At 39.2% G+C, this 19,815-nt stretch overlaps 1 protein-coding gene across 2 annotated transcripts; it reads right to left on the reverse strand.

Annotated features, from left to right (window-relative positions):
* Window positions 1-2,576: 2,576 nt before the first annotated feature.
* Window positions 2,577-19,781, reverse strand: GTF2H3 (general transcription factor IIH subunit 3). Of its 2 annotated transcripts, none has more exons than XM_006178208.3 (13): window positions 19,692-19,781; window positions 16,940-17,019; window positions 14,393-14,499; window positions 12,639-12,805; window positions 10,343-10,405; window positions 9,399-9,428; window positions 9,223-9,251; window positions 6,722-6,796; window positions 5,879-5,932; window positions 3,767-3,835; window positions 3,384-3,519; window positions 3,232-3,268; window positions 2,577-3,150 (listed from the first exon to the last, which is right to left on the reverse strand). In XM_006178208.3, exons 1-13 carry the CDS (start codon window positions 19,702-19,704, stop codon window positions 3,081-3,083), a joined length of 930 nt encoding a protein of 309 aa, XP_006178270.1. In that variant the 5' UTR covers window positions 19,705-19,781; the 3' UTR covers window positions 2,577-3,080. The 2 variants fall into 2 exon arrangements, with proteins under 2 accessions (XP_006178270.1, XP_032327618.1); XM_032471727.1 differs by lacking the exon at window positions 19,692-19,781 and adding an exon at window positions 19,411-19,678 and having other exon boundaries at window positions 3,005-3,150.
* Between the last annotated feature and the right edge of the window lie 34 nt (window positions 19,782-19,815).

Genomic DNA, 19,815 nt, shown 5'->3' on the forward strand with positions numbered 1-19,815 from the left:
TGTGCTGTACACCAGAAATCGACACAACATTGTGAACTGACTATACTTAAATAAAAAAAATTTTTTTTTTTAAGTAAAAGCTGGAGTTCCCTCACCGAGTTAATTCAATCACACTGCAAGAGCGAGCCTGCAGGCACCGGCTTCCAAACAGGCGCCTTAATAAACTTGATTTTTATGGGGATTTGCGGGGAGGGACAAAAAGAGGGTGAGGCTTCAGTGCTGTAATTGTGTTGATTTGTTTTTATTTTTCTCCCAGTTTCTGGAAGGTTTTGTTTGTTTATTTGTGCCAGAGAGTTCTCAGCACTCTGAAAGCAGGTCTTACCAAAGAACACACAAAAGGTTTCGCCTAGCATTACGACAGATGCAAAAGTATCAATTCCACCTGGAAAAAAAAAAAAAAAAAAACCTCGTTTTTCTTATGTCAACAGCCACAAAGCATCTCAGGCGTTGTTACAGTTCGGTGACTAAGTGCAGGCTCTGAGGTCCCACTGCCTGGTTTGGGTTTCACCTTCCTTCCATGCTAAATGACCTGGGAAAGTCACTTCACCTCTCTAAGCTTGGGTTTCCTCATCTGTAAGAAGTTAACAGTCTCTTCCAAATAGGATTGTGTGAGAATTAAGTGAAGTAATGTATTTAATGAGCTTTACCAGTTTACCAATGCCTGGCACGTAGCAATCACTCCAAAAAGTGGAGGGAGTATGCTTTAGGTCTCTGCTTTTAGTGGCATTAAGCTATTTAGCCAAAAGGGAAATGTACTATGGAATTCTAGGGCATTACAATCAAAAGGAAGTTTCAAAAGTGAAAAACAATAGTCTTGAAGTCAATGATATTATTAAAACTCAATTACCATTGAGAATTTAATCTTAAAATTCTTTGTGATAATTTCTATTTATATAAAATGTAGGCATAAAGTTTCAATTCAGCCATCAGTGCAAAGCCCTGATTTTTGAATACTGTACGTCTCACGTCATTGGTCCATCTACTCTCCTCTCCATTACCGCTGGAAGCATCCCATGCTCTCTTTTCAGGAATTACTGTTTTACAAATCATGTTTGGATTATTTGAAATACACAAAATAAGCTTAAAAACAAGCAACAAAGCAGTAATCCTTTTGTAGATAAAGCCCAAGGGACTGCCTTTAGAGTAGCAGACTGGATAGTTAACAACTCTTTTACTGTAAGAGAATAATTTCATATTTTTAAAATGAACTATTATAAGATAATAAAGTGTCCTACTTTTCTGACACCAAAACACACTTAAAACCAGCCTGCCTTATCCAATGAAAATACCAAATAATTGAAATTTTGCTAATCTTGCTCCCAAAATAAAATCACGAGCAAACATCAGATCTCTAATACTTTCATACGTAGAAAGCTTGTATTGAAAACATCTTGCCAATCTATAATCAAACAGTGTTGGTAACAATATTTTCATGTATGGTTTTGACAAGATTTGAAATTAAAGTTCTTCAGAGTTGAATAAAAAATTGTCTGACATTTGACCAAATCCAGTTAAAAAAGTACACACTTGAAGATGAACTGAATGAGCATGAAATAAATGAGTAAGAGGAAATAACTCGAGCAAATATGAAAATTTAAATTATTTTATTATAAAAACTTATACAAATGAACCATAAACACAAAGGTAAAAATAAAATTTAAACAGAATTAAGCCAGTACATAAAACATTTCAAATGAAAAAGTAATAACAAAAACCTTATCAACTTGTTTGAAATTATTCATCTTTTAGATACATGATGCTTTATTCCTTAGACTTAAAATAGTGATCTCCATTACACTTACGCTATGAAATATTGAATACCATTTAAAAAGACAAATAGATTCCCAAATTCAACGATTAACAAATTACTTGCAAACTGATCACCAAAATCTCTGTACATTTGTTAACCAAAATCGTAAATCCAAAATACAAAATCTACCTTAAATAATCTAACCAAACACCAAATTACTTAAATGAGACTCAGTTTCTGAGATGGTATCAAGAGAAAATTAAAATCCTACTTATATACAAGGTTGTGCACACAAATGGATTTTTGTCAATATACTTTTAAAAACAAACCAAACCAGCGACCATTCCTGAAAACCCTTTCTATACCTGGATGGAATTTTAAAGGGCTTTTAATAACTTCAAGATTACACAGAAAAATAAGTTTATTGTTGAAATTTCAAGTAATTTTTCTTTTGAACTTATAAACGGGTTCAGTATTATGTCCAAAGCGTCTAGAGAACAGTTCTTTAATATTAATGCTTTTTCCCTCCCCTCAGTGAAAAGGGGATGAATTCCACCTGGGGGGCAACACTTAACTGTAAAGAATCCATTCTCCGCAAGAAATTTCCCCTCAGAACCCAGATAGCGGCTTTCACAAGTAAGTTCTCCTTACAACTGTTTTTAAAGAAAAAGTTGCTACCAGCGGACTGCACTCACTTCCCTACTCACTTAAAATCAGATTTTAGAGTTATTCAGTGACAAATTATCACTTGGATAACTTTGTCCAAACTTGTGCCGATGTCAGACAAAATAAATACCCGTTCATATCTGGAGCTACATCTCAATCAAGACAATAGGATTTTATTTACACGATTATTGTCGAAGTCAACTGCTGACTCGAGTAGGACGGTCTACCTGGGTCAGTGCCATTACTCCATAAATAGCCACTTTTTCCAAACCTGTGCTCAGATTTCACGTTGTACATTTCACACTGAGAACCTAGACTTGGGTAACAGGTTCTGACGCCCGTAATCAGTCAGGGCAGACTGACTTTGACAGATGATCATCTCATTTATAAAAAAAAATAGTCCCAAATTTGTGCTTTCTTCCTCATCTCTGGACAAAAACCCGTCAGAAAAGATTTTAGGGTATACTGCACGGAATGACTCCCTGCAGTAAATCGGCCCCCAGAAGCACAGGATGAGGGTGACGCTTTACAAATATTTCCTGTAAGGAAGTTCATTAAAAATTATCTTCCACATATCTCTATTTTCTTCAGAGCCTTCCTAACAAAGATTCTGCCATACAATTTCTGTTAACAGCTCTAAATGATGGGGAAAATTTTTTTACTATCATGCAGACATTTTCAGTTTCTTTTTCTTGGCCTTCAGTACAGGAGGTAGCGAAATCTTAAAGGCTGTCCTGAAACGATAGAAGAAAATACTTTTTAATGCTCTAAGTCTCTAAAGGGCGAGCCAGCCACATGACCTCAAAGGTACTTACTCGCAGGTAGTGCAGATAGGGCTGAAATTGCAGAATACTGTAAATTAAAAAAAGAAATCAAACTGAGTGGTTTGAAAACTACACAGTTCAGATATTCTCTGCACACTCCCCCCAAAATAGAAAAAAAAGAAAAACTCAGCACATAAACTTACTTGACAAGCACACAGAACAGACGTAGCCAATTTCAATGAGATTTCGGTGACAGAAGCAAGCAGCCCGGTAGTCAACGTGAACTGGGGGTGGGAGGATTAACTGAGATCTCTGATCTTGATCAGGAAGAAAAACCCACTGTATTTAAAAAAAAAAAAAAAAGCGAGGAAATTGTGTGAACAGTCACATAACAAACACTCTGCATACAGCTTACAGGCTCCAAAGATGCCCTGAAGCCCACCCTTCTCAGCTCAAATCCCCTGGGTCACCCATCTATTCCTGTATTCCAGTTACTGGCATCAGCTGTCTTGCTCCTATTCATTCCCCAGGAAACAGGGGTCTCACTTGACTCAAGGTGCTGGGTTCACTGCTGCTGTTTCCTTACCAGTAAATACTGCAGGAGGGAGGGCATCTGAGGCACCTTCAAGTACAGTCCCCCCGTGATGTCACAAGCCTGCAAGACACACAAAGGGCTCTCTGCCAAACAAGCACTTGCTTAGCTTTTCCAGAGGAAGATCTAACACAGCAAATTGAAAGGGAACGTTTTCCCAGAGTGAGTGAGGACCAGAAGCTTGTAGCTACCTCTCAAGATGTTCAAGTATCTTGTTTTTTCCCCTCGGCTCAAACCCTTTCAACCCTTTGAAGACTACAGTATAAGACAGTATATGACTTTTTTCCTGTTTGTTTGCTACTGGTAAAATTTTTATTCTTGCCATTACATTTTTAAATAATAGCTCTGAGATATAATTCACATGCTGTAAAATTCACTCTTTTAAAGTATACAAACTCCTAGCTTTTAGGATATTCACAGAGTTGGGCAACTGTCAGCACTCCCTAGTTGCAGAATGTCTTCATAACCCCAAACGGAAATTCCTCACTCATCAATGTCACTCTCCATCCCCTGCTTCCCCAGACCCTGGCAATCACTAATCTGACTTCTGTCTCTACAGACTTGCCTGTTCTGGGCACTTCGTATCAATGGAATCAGACAACATGACTGGCTTCTTTCACTTTGGATAATGTTCTCAAGGCACATCTGAACTGTAGCATGAATCAGTACTTCATTCCTTTTTATGAGCAAGTAATATTCCACTGTGTGGACAGACCACATTTTGTTTAGCCATTCATCTGCTGATGGGCATTTTGAGTTGTTTTCACCTCTGGGCTATTAGGAATAGCACAGCTATGAATATTCATGTACAATTTTTTTTTGTGGACACCCATTTTCATTTTTCTTGAATATATATCTAAGAATAAAATTGTTGATTCAACCTGGTAATTCTAGGTTTAACTTTCTGAGGAAGTTTCAGACTGTTTTCCAAAGTGGCTGTACCATTTTACATTCCCAACAGACACCACACGCCTACCATCAAGCTTAAGAAATAAGACCATCCCAGAGCCTTTGAGGTTGGTGTACTTTCTGATTCTATCTCCCCTTCCCCCCAATCCTCATCTCCAGCAGTAACCTGAAGTTTTCTACAATTTCGTGCTTTTAACTGGCCTTTTAGGAAATATTTCTTATGGTCAAAAAACATTTGTCAAGAGTTTGGTAATTTCTTCAGTCTAATTTCTGGGGTTTTTTTTTTTCCTTTTTGGTTAAAGTAAAATTCAGTTTCATACTTTTCATTAAAAGCAATGTCTAAATGTTATCCAACAGAAATATGACACCAGCAACATATATAATTTTTAATTTTCTAGCCACATGAAAAAGGAAAAATAGGGGGAGACTATAGCTCAGTAGCAGAGTGCCTGCTTAGCATGCATGAGGTCCTGGGTTCAATTCCCAGTACCTCCACCAAGAAATAAATAAAATAAATAAACCTAATTACTGCCCCCCCATCCAAAAAAAGGAAAAATTAAGAGAGAAAATCAATTTCAACAGCATATTTTATTTAACTCAATATATCCAAAATATTATCATTTTAACATGTAACCAGTATAAGAATCATTAATGAGATATTTTACACTGTTTTTCATATTATGTCTTTGAAATTCAGGGTGTATACATTCACACATCTCAATTCGGACCACACTGACTTCAAGAGTTCAATAGCCATACGGTACCAAAAAGGACAGTACAGATCTAGAGTATGATCCTATTTTTATATAATTCTTTGCTTAGTGATCTATTCTTCCAACTATATATACAGAGAGACCTGTCATGCGTTCACCTGATATTAACAACAGTGACATTCGGATGACAGGATTTGAAGGGATTTTTTTTTAACCCTTTTTAAAAATACTTTTCTGTGTTGCTTGAATTCGTTTTAATGCGTGAATTACTTTTGCAAAGTCAATCAAGTTTGAAATTTTGAAAAAATTTCAAAGGGAAAAAAATTTCAAAGGGACCAGAGAGATGCTGGGGCTCTAATCTGAAAGCATCACCCAGGCTAGCCCCTAGAAATGTGTGAAGACTGGTGAAAGGCATTTAACAACAGGTAACAGCACACACCACGCGTTCATAACCGCCAACACCGAGCACTCATTTAAAATATACCTGTTGGAGGAGTCCTGAATCGGAGTCTAAGATGCAGGCATCAATCAAAATATTCTGAAATGAACATTTCAAAAAATGTTATAGGAATAATAATGACAACCTTATAGTGAAAACCTACTATGTGCCAGACTCTATTCTTAAAACAGCTTATTTAACACACACAGTAACTCTACAAGGTAGATATCTGACTTGCATTTTACAGCTGCAGCAGCCAGGCCTTGGCTGGGCAGTGGTCATAGAGCTGGGGGTGGGGGTGCGCAGTGCTGCCACTCCCAGTCTACCTGTCCCCAGAGTTTATGGTCTTTTCACTCTATCATGCTGCCACCCCAAGATGGAGAACATTATACAGGCTACAGCAGCATTTTTACTTTAAAACTGAAGTTTTAAGAAAGCTTTTTCTTTAAACTTATCAGAGAAGAAAACGTGTTAATGATAATTTATCTGAACACTTCAGTTATCTGCAAAGTGAAAACATCAGATCTTTATCAGCTCTCCCTAAAGCAAAGAGACAGAGCAATTGAGTCAAGGTATGCAGCAAATTGTAAAACCCAGGATTCTTAGCCTGGGGCCCAAGGATGGGCTAAACAGGGCTCTAGCCACATAAACCAGGAAACTACATGCAAAACTGCGTCAGAGTGCGTGTTTTTCTGGGGACCCAGCAGATTCTCAAGGGTCCAGGACCCAAAATAGAGAAATGACTAGGACAAAACATGGATTCCAGATTCCCAATCCATCATTCAGTCAGACTACCTCTCTAAATTGGTGATTCAAACAATAAAATTAATTCCTTCACTATGAAACCAATATTCTTTAAAAAAAAAAAAAAGGCAGCGCTCGATTCACCTGCTTCTGTGCTGCGAAGATGACATTCATGAAGTTCATATATTGTAATGCACTGTCTTCCGCAGCCTTAATCACCTAAAAATCACATCCACGTTAATACCTTCCAGCCACATCCTGGCACTCTCAGTCAGGTGTCACCACAGTATACTACACACTACAACCAATATCATTTTTCTAATTTGCCTTGGTAGTTATTATTAAATAACATCTAAAAGTGTAAAGATGGCTGTAAAAATCTCCCCTAAATCCTACCACTCAAGAGATAATACTTGCTAATGGTTTCTAAAGAGCATCTATGTGGCCATGTCTATACACTCACACCCAAAACACACACCAGGATGATACTCTATCTAGTGTTTTAGAACCTGCTTTTTCAGTCTACAGTATCGGGGCGTGGGGGGAGGAATCTTACGTCAAATAGCAGATTTAGATGGATCCCATCCTTCATGCTGAGTTTCTAGATTTCCACTGTTTAACCAACTGTCTTTAAAGATATTCAAGTCATTTCCAAGCCTTGGTTTCTGACAGTGCTCTGATGAACACCCTCATCTACCTTTTGCACAACTCTGATTAAGCCTGTAGTAGTCAATGAGATGGGTGAAGTGTCTGCACATTTCATTTTGATACAGATGACCAAACTGCCTTCCAGAAAAACTGTATCAGTGTATCCTCCCATGGGCGATGCAAAGAATAATTAATCCCAACTGCCATCAACCCCAGATTTTTCCATTTGTGCTGAGCAAGAAGCCAACGGTGAAAAACCCACTATTTGACACTGACGTTTCTTTGCTCACCAGTAGGGCTGACCGTATTTCCAAACGCTAACTGACTGCTCACGTTTCCGACCTGTTTCTTAGAGTGAACTTTGACTTTTTTTTCAATTGAAGTATAGTTGATTTACAATGTTGTGTTAAACCCTGACTTTTAAAAATTAATTTATGAGAGCTCTTGTTTATTTTAGAAATATTACATTAATCTCGTCAGGCAGCTATGCTAAAACTACTTTTCCCTAAAAGTTTTTTTTTTTTTGTCCTTGTTTTGGGGATTTCATTTTTTCGAGATCTTAAGCTTCTTTTTATAGTTCCACATAATGCTTAGAAAGATACTCACCAACCCAAGAGTATAAACAGATTTATTTTCTTCTAGTGCTTTTATGACTTGAATATTTACACTGAAATGTTTGATCTTTACTAGAATGTGTTTAGGTATAAGCAGTGAGATCTAGCTTTGTTTTCTTCCAACTGGCCAACCAGCTGGCCCAGCACTTTTTACTGGATAATCCACTTCCTCCCCACTAATTTGAAGTGCTTCATTTATCACATGTGAAACTCCCCTGTATACCTGGTTTCTGGGCTCCACAGACTTTTCCATTACCTGTTTGCCTACCACTGCACCAGAACCACACCGTCACTGTAGCTTTATAAAGTGTTTTAATGCCTAAAGGAGCGCAAACAAAGGATAACAAAGAGCAGTGCTCACCACCCAGTTCTATGAGGGTTAAGTGGGGACCGAGTGCAGTCACCCACTGAGTGGCACCCTGAAAGGAACTCAGGATGAAAAGCAGGACGGAGCCCTCTGTGCTCTGGATAAACAGGCCCTAGACAGATGTGCACATCAGGAAGAACTTCGGTGACCCCAGATTCTTGCCTCTCCCCATACACAGAAAAGCACTAAAACCACTAACTCTAGATATCTAGTCTCTGTGATTAGCGTTAATTGTTTACCAAGATGTACACCTGACTGCACGAATTTCCTAGCCAAAAAAAATCATAATAAACTGGCTCCTCCCCTACCTCTCTGGGGCAGTTTCCTCACAGCTGAGTGGCTGTCTCCTGGGCTTTAATCCTCAGTAAGACCCTGAGTAGAACTGAAACTCACAACTCACATTGTGTGTCTTTAAGTTGACAGGAGCAAGTTTCTATCTATTATTCTGTTAGAAAGCCCCTGGCTTTCTCATTGATTTACCCTTTCAGATAAACTGTTGACTTTCTTAAATCCCCACTCTGCCAGGGGGGAAAACTTAAACATCCAAGAATAAAATATGGCTTTCCACAAACTAGTGGGGCGAGGGAAGGGGGAGAGAAGTAAGCGGCACAAACCGCGAGGTATATAATAGGCTACAAGGATGTATTGTATAACATGGGGAATACAGCCAACATTTTATAATAATTACAAATGGAGTATAACCTAAAGTATAACCTAAATTTTTTAAAAAATTGTGAAGCCCTGTACTGTACATCTGTAACATATAATACTGTACATCAACTATACTTCAATTAAAAAAAAATAAAAATTAAAAAAAATAGCTCTCCATTTATACAATTCTTTTATGTCTCTCAGAATTTGTTTTTTCTCATAATCAATTTTACACAGTGCTTGTTAATTAATTCTGGACACTTAATATTTATTGCTTCTATTATAAATGGGTCTTATTTCCCATCATGTTTTCTAATTGGCTATAGTTGGTATATAAGCATAGCATTGATTTCTTTCAATCTTACCAATATCCTTGATTTCATTTCCTGATTATCTATAAAGAAATAAAAACAGATTCCAATTTAACTGAATCTTATTAAACATACTACATACAAGGTTTTCCACCAATTTTTAAACAGTCCCTCCGAGTTACAGTAGGAAAACAAGGATTACAGTCTCACAGAAGAGCACAGGCTCCTACCTTTAACCTCCTTGTTCATTCTATGAATGTCTTATTTTCTTAGCATTAAGGAATTTTAAAATATTATTTTATAAATACTCATAGCAAACAGAAAAATAACCTCAAATCTTAGTTAAGTAAGTCGAGCATCCACCTGTCAGGAAAAAGGAAAAGCTCTCTTGCCCACGACAACACACACAACGAGAGTGACTGGGGGCTTCCAGTTACCACCTCTGCATTCCAGCGGGCTTTGTAACTTGACCAAAACATGATCTTTGTCCCAGAAAATTTAAATTATCAAAGGTTTGATTGTTCTGTGATTATCCACATGACTGTTCGGTGATTACCCACCAGGTCCTAGACGTGAATACTGGGACCACAGATAAATCAACAAGCCAATGAAATGAGACAATGAACCTGAAAACCATACACAGAGGATGAGACAACCCCAATCAAAGTCTGGGAGAGAAGAATCGCTCAATACTGTACAAAACAAACACAGTAAATTACACAAGACTGAGAAAACATCCCACACACAGAGGTAATCAAAATGCTTACGAAGGTGGGCAGAGTAACTCAGCCACCTGGAGAAGCAGCCACTCAGCTAATAAGCCCCAGGGTCAATAAACCACTTTTAAAATCAAACACTGCTTCCAACATAAGAGAGACGAGAATAATTTTTTTAAATTTGCCTAAATAAGAAACAAAGAAGCATTCTGAAGAATAACTCGTTGTGAGCAAGACATACTGGAGAATCTAGACTTTTCTTTCTTCCCATTTCAAGTTTTTACAGCTTGTCTTAAAAACATTTCAAAGCCAAGCCAAACTATTGTTTGATTCTCTACCACTTTAGAATACTCACACCTTCCATTAACATAGGCAGCCAAGGCTCTAAGAAATATCACAAGTGAAAATATCTTTATTACAAAAATACACCCTCTGAATGAGTAAAACACCAAGGATACAGCAAAGAGCTTTGGCGAGGGATCCTGCCAGCAGAGTTTCTGTATGTTGACCCTTTATGTCACCTGTAAATAACAAAAAAAAAAACATTAAAAAGGAAATTTTAGGTATTTTCTTGAATTAAAATCATTTTCAAGCCAAAGCATTCTTCTTCATGAATGAAATCAGATATTTTCAAACTGGGTTTAAGAAACATAGATAAGCAATTTTAAAGCACTTCCTCAATTTAAAATATCCTGGTGGTCAAGGGCTGAAGGGGGGAAAAGAGGAGTTGTTTAATGTAAGGTTTCCATTTGGGATGATGAAAAAGCTCTGGAATGGACAGTGGTGATATGTGCACAACAATGGGAACATACTTAATGCCACTGAACTGTACGCTTAGAAATAGTTAAAATGGTGAATTTTACATTATGTATATTTTACCACAGCAAAAAACAAGTAATAAAAAACATCCCGGTGTTATTTGGAAAGGTTCTGGCTTCTCAATGATCCGAGTGGTACAGAAGGTCATGCGTAACTGTAAGCAGCCTGGACAGTGGCCCCTGGCCAGCTTCTGAGCCCTTCCCCCTGCCTCCTCCCAGCCAGCCCCCTGCGAAAGCAGGACCCGTGAGAAGAGGACTGGAGAAACTGCCCAGGCTGAGGCAAGGAGGGACGAAGTTTATAACTTGTTTGGAGACTTGGGTGCAAAAGAGTCACTCTTATAAAAATCAAAATTCTAAACCTTTAGCTCAAGAAGGTGGGGAGCCCAGGCTGACACCCTGTGTGAGCAGGGCCTGCAACTGGTCCAGGAGCACTGATACCCCACGGGGAGGTCAGATCAGGAGCAGTGGGAAGTCGGGACTTTATTCTGGAGGCCGGTGGTTTTCAAAATGTGTTTCTACAACGGGCTTTAGGAACATCACAAGGGAACCTAGCAGAAATACAAATTCTTGGGGCCTCCCGAGACCCACTGAATCAGGAACTATAGATTGGGGCTCAGTGTTTTGTCTTAATAAAGCCTCCAGGTGACTGTTAACAGTTTTTATTGGGGTATAACTTACAGATCACAAAGTTCACTCTTTTTAAGCACACAAGTCAATGATTTTTAGTAAATTTATGAAGTTGTAAATCTTCGCCCCAATCCAATTTTAGAACATTTCCATCACCCCAAAAGATCACTTAGGCTCGTTCCTAGGCACTTCCCTGCTCCTCCCCAGCCCCGGGAAACCACTAACCGACTTCCTGTCTCTAGAGCTGCCTTTTCCCTACAGGTGATTTGGACACAGGCAACAGTTTGAAACTACCACCCACGAGCAACAGGGAACCAGTGAAGTCCTCCAAGCCAGAGAACAGCAGCTCTGACTTTTAGGATGACAGCTCTAGAGGCTGAGTGGAAAGACATGAACCGGGAGAGACAGGAGTCAGTTAAGAGGTTGCTACAATGATCTAGAGCAAAGGCTCTCAGCCTGGGCAACCGTGCCCCACGGGGGACATGCGGTTGTCACGACCGAGGGATATTATGGCATCCAGCGGGCTAAGGCCAGGGATGCTGATCGGTACCCTCCAAAGCACAGGAAACCACCTCAACAAAGAACTGTCCAGCCCTAAGTGCCAGCAGTGCCGAGGTTGAGCCGGATGTCAGGTAATAAGGGCCAGACTCTGGAGGCACTTCCGAGGCCAAGCTAACAGGATTTCACAGCTGATGAGATGTTGGATGAGAGAGGGAAGGAGTCAAAAATGAAAGCTTTTGGAAAAGCAAGTGGATGGGGCTGACAGAAATAGGAATTGGAAATGGTGGTGTAACTGAGGGAAAAGATAATGAAACTGGTCGGAGGCGTGTTAATGAGACTGTGGACACCAAAGCAGAGACACATGCAGCCTGAAAGAAAGGCTGGATTAGAAGTGAAGACTGGGAAGTGTCCACACATAGATGATAATTAATGACAAGGGTGGATGAGAACACACAGAGGAAGAAAATAATCCTACAGAATAAAAAATAAGTATTTTTTTAAGAAACAAGATGAAGGAAAAGTCAGAAATGGAAGAAAGGATGGTCTAAAAAAGAAACACAGGTTAACAGGACATCCTTAGAAACCAGAGTGTGTGAGGAAGTTGAGGATATGACCAGTGTCAAATGATGTGGACGCAGGAGAATAAGGCACAGGCTCTGATGAGGTGATGCTTCAAAAGAGAAGAGAGAATGAAGCAGGTAACGTCAAGAACCTCAAATTTCTGGACTCAAAGCCTCAAGGACCTCCACAGTCCACTCCACTTGCAAATAGCAATAACGGAAGGAAAAAAGAAGCTGAAAGTGGTTACTCTTGGTCATTAGATCTTTGATCTCTTCAACAATAACGTCATTTGCTGCTGTTAGCAACTCGTATTTTCCATCTTTACTTCCTGAGGGATTAAATTCGGAAGAAGGGTTGCCAGGGTCTCCAAAGAAGTCTCCAAGTCTGCCATTCTTTCCAGGATATAAGAATCGACTGAAACAACAAGGGGAAGAAAAAAAAACTCTAGTTACACAAACATCGGAATGAAACTCAGCAGAGACAACAAAACTACACGAATTCCGAACACTCAAGATTCCACAATAAATTTAAGTTTTTAAAAATGTATAAAATAGGCAGATTGGCAGACATAAGTCTACCACCACAGAAGGTTCGATGATTCCACTGTCTTCTAATAAAAAAAAAAAACAACAAAGAAGGAACAAAGAAGGTACTGGGTTATAGCCTCTTGAAATGCTTTAGGGTGGCTCTCACTCTGCCTTGTCAGATGACCAGTGAGAGACTCATCCCAAATTCTAATTCACTACTCATTTATCATTTGAGATCCGTTGATCTACTCCAGTAATATCTGGCCCAGGGGTCCCTGAAAAGCTCCACCTCGGGCTCCATGACTTTGACAGTTATCATATAAAACATTCCTGATTTTTTGAAAAAATGGAAACTTTGCCTGTCGCAGCTTTTACTGGTATCATAACCAAATTAGCATCATCTTTTTCACTCAGTTCTGGGAAAAATGTACAATCATGATGGGAGCAGGAGCGCTCACCTGTCGGCCCGTGGGCTCTTTTAACACAGAGTGGGAAAAGCTGAGAAGTAAACACTAACCTCAGCTGAAATCTGTTGGTAAACAAGAGTCACTCCTACTGTGATGTGACATTTAACTGAGACACAGTGGAGCTGTATCTTCCATGAGGATTAGATTCTACAGCGTGTTAACATGACAAGTAAATATGGTTATTCTTCATGAAAACATTTACTGCATGCGTGGCCATATTTGCAAATCAGCTGCAGTCTGATGCACCATTTTGCAGTGACTCCAGCACAGCCAGCTTTTACACCAGTGTTAGAAAAGGTCACTGTTTCTTCAGCCAAGCAGCAGATGGAGTAGTTGGCTTGGGTTTAGGAGCCAATGTTATGAGAAAAATCCTTATTTATAAACCCTAGAGTCCCACACAGAGCAGTGAAATATTCATAACAAGAGAGGTAGCAGGAGCCAAGAACTGGCTGCAGGGAAAGCAGAATCACCTCTCATCTTACCCGCTCCCTGGGGCAGACCTAGGAGCAAAGCAGGATGGGAGCTGCCCACCCCATTTGATAATTCTTTTTTTGGCCTGGAGAACACAGGTGAATCCGTGTGAGTTAAACGTGTACATAATGCAACTCTACCATACATCAGCTGATGAGTTTTCAGTATTTGCACCTATGAAAATACACATGTACTGAATCTTTTTTTTTTTTTTGAAGTTTAGCTCACATTTTATTTTTTTTATTGTTTTTATTTTCTTTTGTTTTGGTGGGGGGAGGTAATTAGGTTTATTTACTTATTTATTAACAGCAGTATGGGGGACTGAACCCAGGACCTCAGGCATGCTAAGCACATGCTCTACCACTGAGCTATACTCCTCTCCCCACCATGTACTGATTCTTGATGCTGTGAGTATTGCTGGCTGGTACAGAAAAAAATTTTTTTGCAATACACAGTAGGAATATTACATGCCAGCTAGCATAAAAATCTCACAGATGTTAAGCACTCAACAGGAAGAATGGTCATAGTTGTCATACCTTTCTTGAATGTGACTCGCTATCACAGCAAGTTTGTTGGAACGATTCATGAATAAATGAGAATTTCCTAGCACCATCACCGCATCTATGCATTTTGATAAAGTAAACTGTTGAAAAACAGAAGGCAAAAGGAAGATAAATTAGCTATCCAAATGACTATGTCCGTTCTTGACATAATTAAGATTTCATTAAAATTTTACAGTTATTCACTGCTAACAGTCTGCTCGGGAGCTCCCTCCTCCGAAGCCATAAGAAAAAGCACTTGCAAACTACAGTTGTCTAATTTCACTTGTATGAGAGCATTTCTGCATCTGTACAATACTCCACAAATGTTTTCTGCATAACATTCAGGGAATAGCAAACATGTCACATCTTCAGTGATAAAATTACCAGCAAACTATTGCTATGCATGGAATAGATAATGAATACATGCTGATTAACCTGGTGATTTGTAAAATTTTTCAATTCATTCATTCACTAAGTATGCTGAGCACCTATTATGTGCCAGGGGAAGATTCCTTCCTTCATGGAGTTTACATCCTCACAATTACTAATATTACTAAAATACATAGGTGGATATTTTTATAATCGTGGAATAAGGCATGTTTCTGTTAAAGAAATACTTCAAGCAGAAAATAAAACTCTCATAAATTTCACTCACTGTTTTTTAAAAATATAAAACAAACCTAGTAACATTTCTGTAGAGCAAAAAACTGACTAAAGTAAGAGGCAAATTACAAACTGGAAAAAGTAACTACAACATGTGACAGTGAGTTAACCTTTTAATATAAAGTGTCCACAAATCATAAAAAAAAAAAAAGGAACACTCAAAAAGAAAAATGGGCAATGCCCCAAAGGAGAAATACAAAGGGCCATTAAATACTTAGCAGCAAACTGAGGTAACTTTTTTTTTGGTATATCATATCAGCAAAAGATAAAATAAGGAAACAAAGAATCTTGTGTTGGTACAAAAAAAAAAAAGGAATGCTCATATACCACTTATGAGAGTTCAAAATAAGACAGTCTTTCTCAAGAGTGACAGGGTAACATGCTGGTCTAGCCACACAACAGAATCCTGTTCAGCAATAAGAAGGAATGAACTACTGATGCATGTAACAAGGACAAATCTCAAAATAATTATGCTGAGTAAAGTATCCAGACCAAACAAACGAACAAAAAAACACAAAATCCCACTATATATACTGTTTCAGTCCATATATACAAATATCTGAAAAATGCAAACTAAGCTATAGTGACAGAAAGCAGATCAGTGGTTGCCTCGGGGTGGGGACAGGCAGAGAGGTGGGTGGGATAAATTACAAAGGAATATGAAGAAACTTTTGAGAGTAATGGGTCTATATGTTCATTATTTTGATTGTGGTGATACTTTCATCAATGTATCCATACCATATGTGAAATGTAACATAACAAATTAAGCACTTTAAATATGTGAAGTCTGGGGGAGGGAATAGCTCAGTGGTCGAGTGTGTGCCCAGCATGCACAAGGTCCTGGGTTCAATCCCCAGTACTTCCACTAAAAATAAATACATAAAAATCTAATTACCTCCCCTCCCCCCAAAAAAACCTAAAGCAAACAAAAAAGAATAAAGCAAATGCAGTACTTCAAAAAAACAAAAACTTAAAAAAAATGTTAAGTTCACCGTACGCCACCTATAGCTTGATAAAGCTATTTTTAAAAAAGACATCACTAAGAACATGAAAAGAAGGGAGGGGAGTGGGAGAGGATGAGGACAATAGGTGAAAGGGATTAAGAGGTACAAACAACCAATTATAAAATACTTAAGTCACAGGGATGTAAAGAACAACACAAGGAATACAGTGATACTGTTATAATTGTGTACTGTGTGTAATGTATAAAAATACAGAATCACCATGGTGTTCACCTGAAACTAATATAATATTGTTACGTCAACTATACTTCAATAAGAAAAAAAATGCAAAGACAAGCCACAAAGCTGTAGACAAGGAGGAAATATTTGTAAATCATATATCTGACAAAAGATTTGTATCTAGAATATATAAATAACTCTTACAATTCAATAACAAGAAAATAAACAGTTCAATTTAAAAACTGGACATAACATCTGAATACAAATTTCACCAAAGAAATACATGAATGGCTAATAAGCACAGGAAAAAAGGACTCAACATCATTAGCCATTAGGAAAATGCAAATTAAAACCATAATGAGATATTACTACCTACAACAGAATGCCTAGAATCAAAAAGACAAACGAGTGTTGGCAAGGATGTGAAGAAAAAATTGGAGCCCTCATACACTGCTGATGGGAATGGAAACGGTGCACCCACTTTTGAAAAGTTTGGCAATGTCTTAAAAAGTTCAATCTAAACTTACCATATGATCCAGCCATTCAACTCATAGGTAACTACTCAAGAGGAATGCAAATACATGCTCATACACAGACTTGCTTTTACAGTATGTAAACTATACCTTAATTAAAAAGCAACGTAAACATATACTTGGTCAAACCAGAATTATCCAAAAGCCCTCTCAAGCACTCTTACCTGAGATTCCTTTAACGCTTGCTTTCCCCACCAGATTGGGTTGGTATCAACTATGATAACCAGAAGATTCAGTTCATCTTCTGAAAATATGACAAAAAATTTAAAAACATTAGCCTCATAAAAGTGTGACAAAACTTAACATTTTCAATCTGTAAATTAAATCCAGAGCAAGCATCACTACGTCTTTACATGGCTACCATCCTCCAATCACGAGATTAACATAAAGCCAAGTTCTTTTACAGATTTAGAGCCCTGGGGGCCCTCAGCAAGCTCTTGCTGGCCTTCTGCACATCTACACCTTTCATGCACTAGAATGTAAGCTCTGTGAGGGAGGATCCTGTCTGTTTTGTCACTGCTCATCCTCTGCTCCTAGCACGTTGCCTAGCACGTGGTGGATGCTCAAAAAATATCTATTATATGAACCCAAAGATATTTGCATTTTAAATGGCTAGTGAAGGACGGAAGAAACTGATTAATCAGTAGTAAGAAACACTAGCAGTAGAATTGCGGGCATGGGGTAGGGTTTTTAAATGGAGACACAAATCAATCTGGCTCCAAGTCCATCAAGTCACCTAGCAGCAAGGCCAATTAAAGGTGCAAACCAAAGTGAAAAGCAATTGCTATGTACAGATTTTACTGTGAAAAGAATTAGGCTACTCTCTCCAAAATGACAGACATGACTGAACAGGCTAACTTAACACAGTAATTCATTCAACAAACATTTACACTAAGTACCAGTGTTAGGTGTTGGCGATACTGAGTCCAAGCCCTCAAAGAGCCTACATTCTAACTGTGACAGACATATGGACCCGTAAGCACACACTGTTATGAAAAACCCAGGATGCTCATTTAATAGCAAAAAGCAACAATGCCTATCTTGACCCCATACCTTCCTTCCTCCACTTCCCATCTCCTGTATCAAGATACTCCCACCTCATCTTTGATTTCTGCTTACCTACCCAAATCCTATATACTCTCCAAGGCTCCAAATCAATGCTACCTTTCTTCAAAAGCCCTCCCCAGGTTTTCCAACAGGTCCTGGCTCCCCCATCTCAGAAGGGTGGAAATATCAGCCCCTGTGCATCAGGCCCTGGCACACGTGATCCTACAGTCCCATCCCACGCTGACAATAACCCAGCAAGAGACTTGTTTTGCTATCTTTCACCAATTGTAAGATGTACTCCCTCTTTTTTTTTTTTTTAACATTTGACGGTTGCTGAAATCAGGATGGTATCTTAACGTTATGACTGACTGACAGCATTATATTTTCTCTTAGCGGTACTAAATAAAAGCACATTTCATAATCAATATTGTCTTAGATTAGATGAAATAAGCTGTTCCTACTTTGCAAAAGAAAATAACCTGCTCTAAGTCACATGGCCTGTAGCAAGTAGCAAAGCCAATACCCAGCTTTCAAGACAGATCTGCTTGACTCTAAAGACTATGGCTTTTTAGTGCCCCAGTGCCTCCTTCTGACCACGCACAGCATTGCCCCTCTCCTAATGACAGAACTCACTACCTCATTTGACGGTTAGCTATGTTTCTGATCTCTCTTCCCAACTCTGCCCATTAACCATGGACTCCTTATAGAATGAGAAATGAGTAATGTAGTATCAAGCACAAAAGAAGCACTTAATAACTGTGTCTCCCACAGGCCCTCACTCCTCTACCCATAGCCTTTAGCCTTATTCTCCAACAGGCCCCACCCCACAATTCTCAAGGCCATAAAGTTCTTGCTACTACCAAGCCCGAGAAAAATGCAGTGTTGCCTGTCAGGAGAGGAGTGTATCCATACACATGGATCGTCCCTATGAATTTCCTTCTTTGTGTCTCTAGCTCCTCATTTGTTGCCAGGGGCCATACCAGATCTGCCTCCCTCACAGAGTTGTGATAATTATTAAAACAAATAAAGATATCCGGACAATTGTTACTGCCTCCAAAAAAATCTGTATCTATTCCTGCCCTCCATAGTCCATTTCCCACACAGCAGCCACAGCAATCTTTTAAAATCATAAATCAGACAGTAACACTTCTTTGATTAAAACCCTAAAATGCCTTTATATTACGCTTAAAAAATAAATCTCAAGCTCTTTATCATGGCCCACAAGGGCCCTGTACCTGGCTGGGTCACTCGTCCCTCTAGCTCACTTTGCTCCTGCCACCCTGACCTCTTTTTTCTCCTTTTACGGTATCAGGCCGTGTAACTAGCAGTTTAATGTATAAAAGAAAGGCTCTCCACCTTCCTCTACCCCTATATGCCCCCTTTCCGCCTTCCCATTGTAACAGACTGACTCAACTTGCCACGGGGCCTTCACAAAGTCATTCGAGTCAGAGTTTCAATACCACTGGTCTTCCCTGGACCCCTATCTAAAATAGCTCCTCATCCTCATCTCCTAATCACAATCGACAACATCATCACATTATGTTATCTTCACAGCTGTCACGCTTCGAAATTATTTTTATTTACTTGCCTATTATCTGCCTCGCTCACCAGACTGTAACCTCCACGAGTGTGTCACGTTCTCTACTGTATTTCCCAAGGCATAAAATAACGCCTGGCACACAAGGCGCGCTCCAAAAATATCTACTGAATTAATGAATACATTCGCCACTCCTCTAAGCACCAAACAGCTTCCACCCAGTCCCTAAAATATACTCCATCCGGCCGGCGCTGGCCGGACAAAGTCTGCCTAGCCCCGGGGTCCGAGTCCTCGGGCCCTCACCGCCTAAGACCCGCGGGAGCGGCCCTCACCGTCTGAGACCATGGCGGACCGGATCTTTCAGCGCACAGCCAGCTGTGGTCAGGCAGGCCTCCCGGAAACTGTTAACCCTGACTTCCGGCGCTGCCAAGTGACGTGTGAGGCGGCTTTGCTCAG

The sequence above is a fragment of the Camelus ferus genome, chromosome 32 (genome assembly GCF_009834535.1).
Source record: "Camelus ferus isolate YT-003-E chromosome 32, BCGSAC_Cfer_1.0, whole genome shotgun sequence".
In the NCBI taxonomy this organism is placed as follows: Eukaryota; Metazoa; Chordata; class Mammalia; order Artiodactyla; family Camelidae; genus Camelus; species Camelus ferus.

Bases quoted from the DNA above. Each gene is read 5' to 3' on its own strand.
- GTF2H3 (XM_006178208.3), bottom strand. The intron at 9,252-9,398 runs GTAGGAGCCTGT...ATTTCTTTATAG, and splicing joins AATGAACAAGGAGGTTAAAG to ATAATCAGGAAATGAAATCA. The intron at 3,520-3,766 runs GTAAGGAAACAG...TTTTAAATACAG, and splicing joins CCCTCCTGCAGTATTTACTG to TGGGTTTTTCTTCCTGATCA.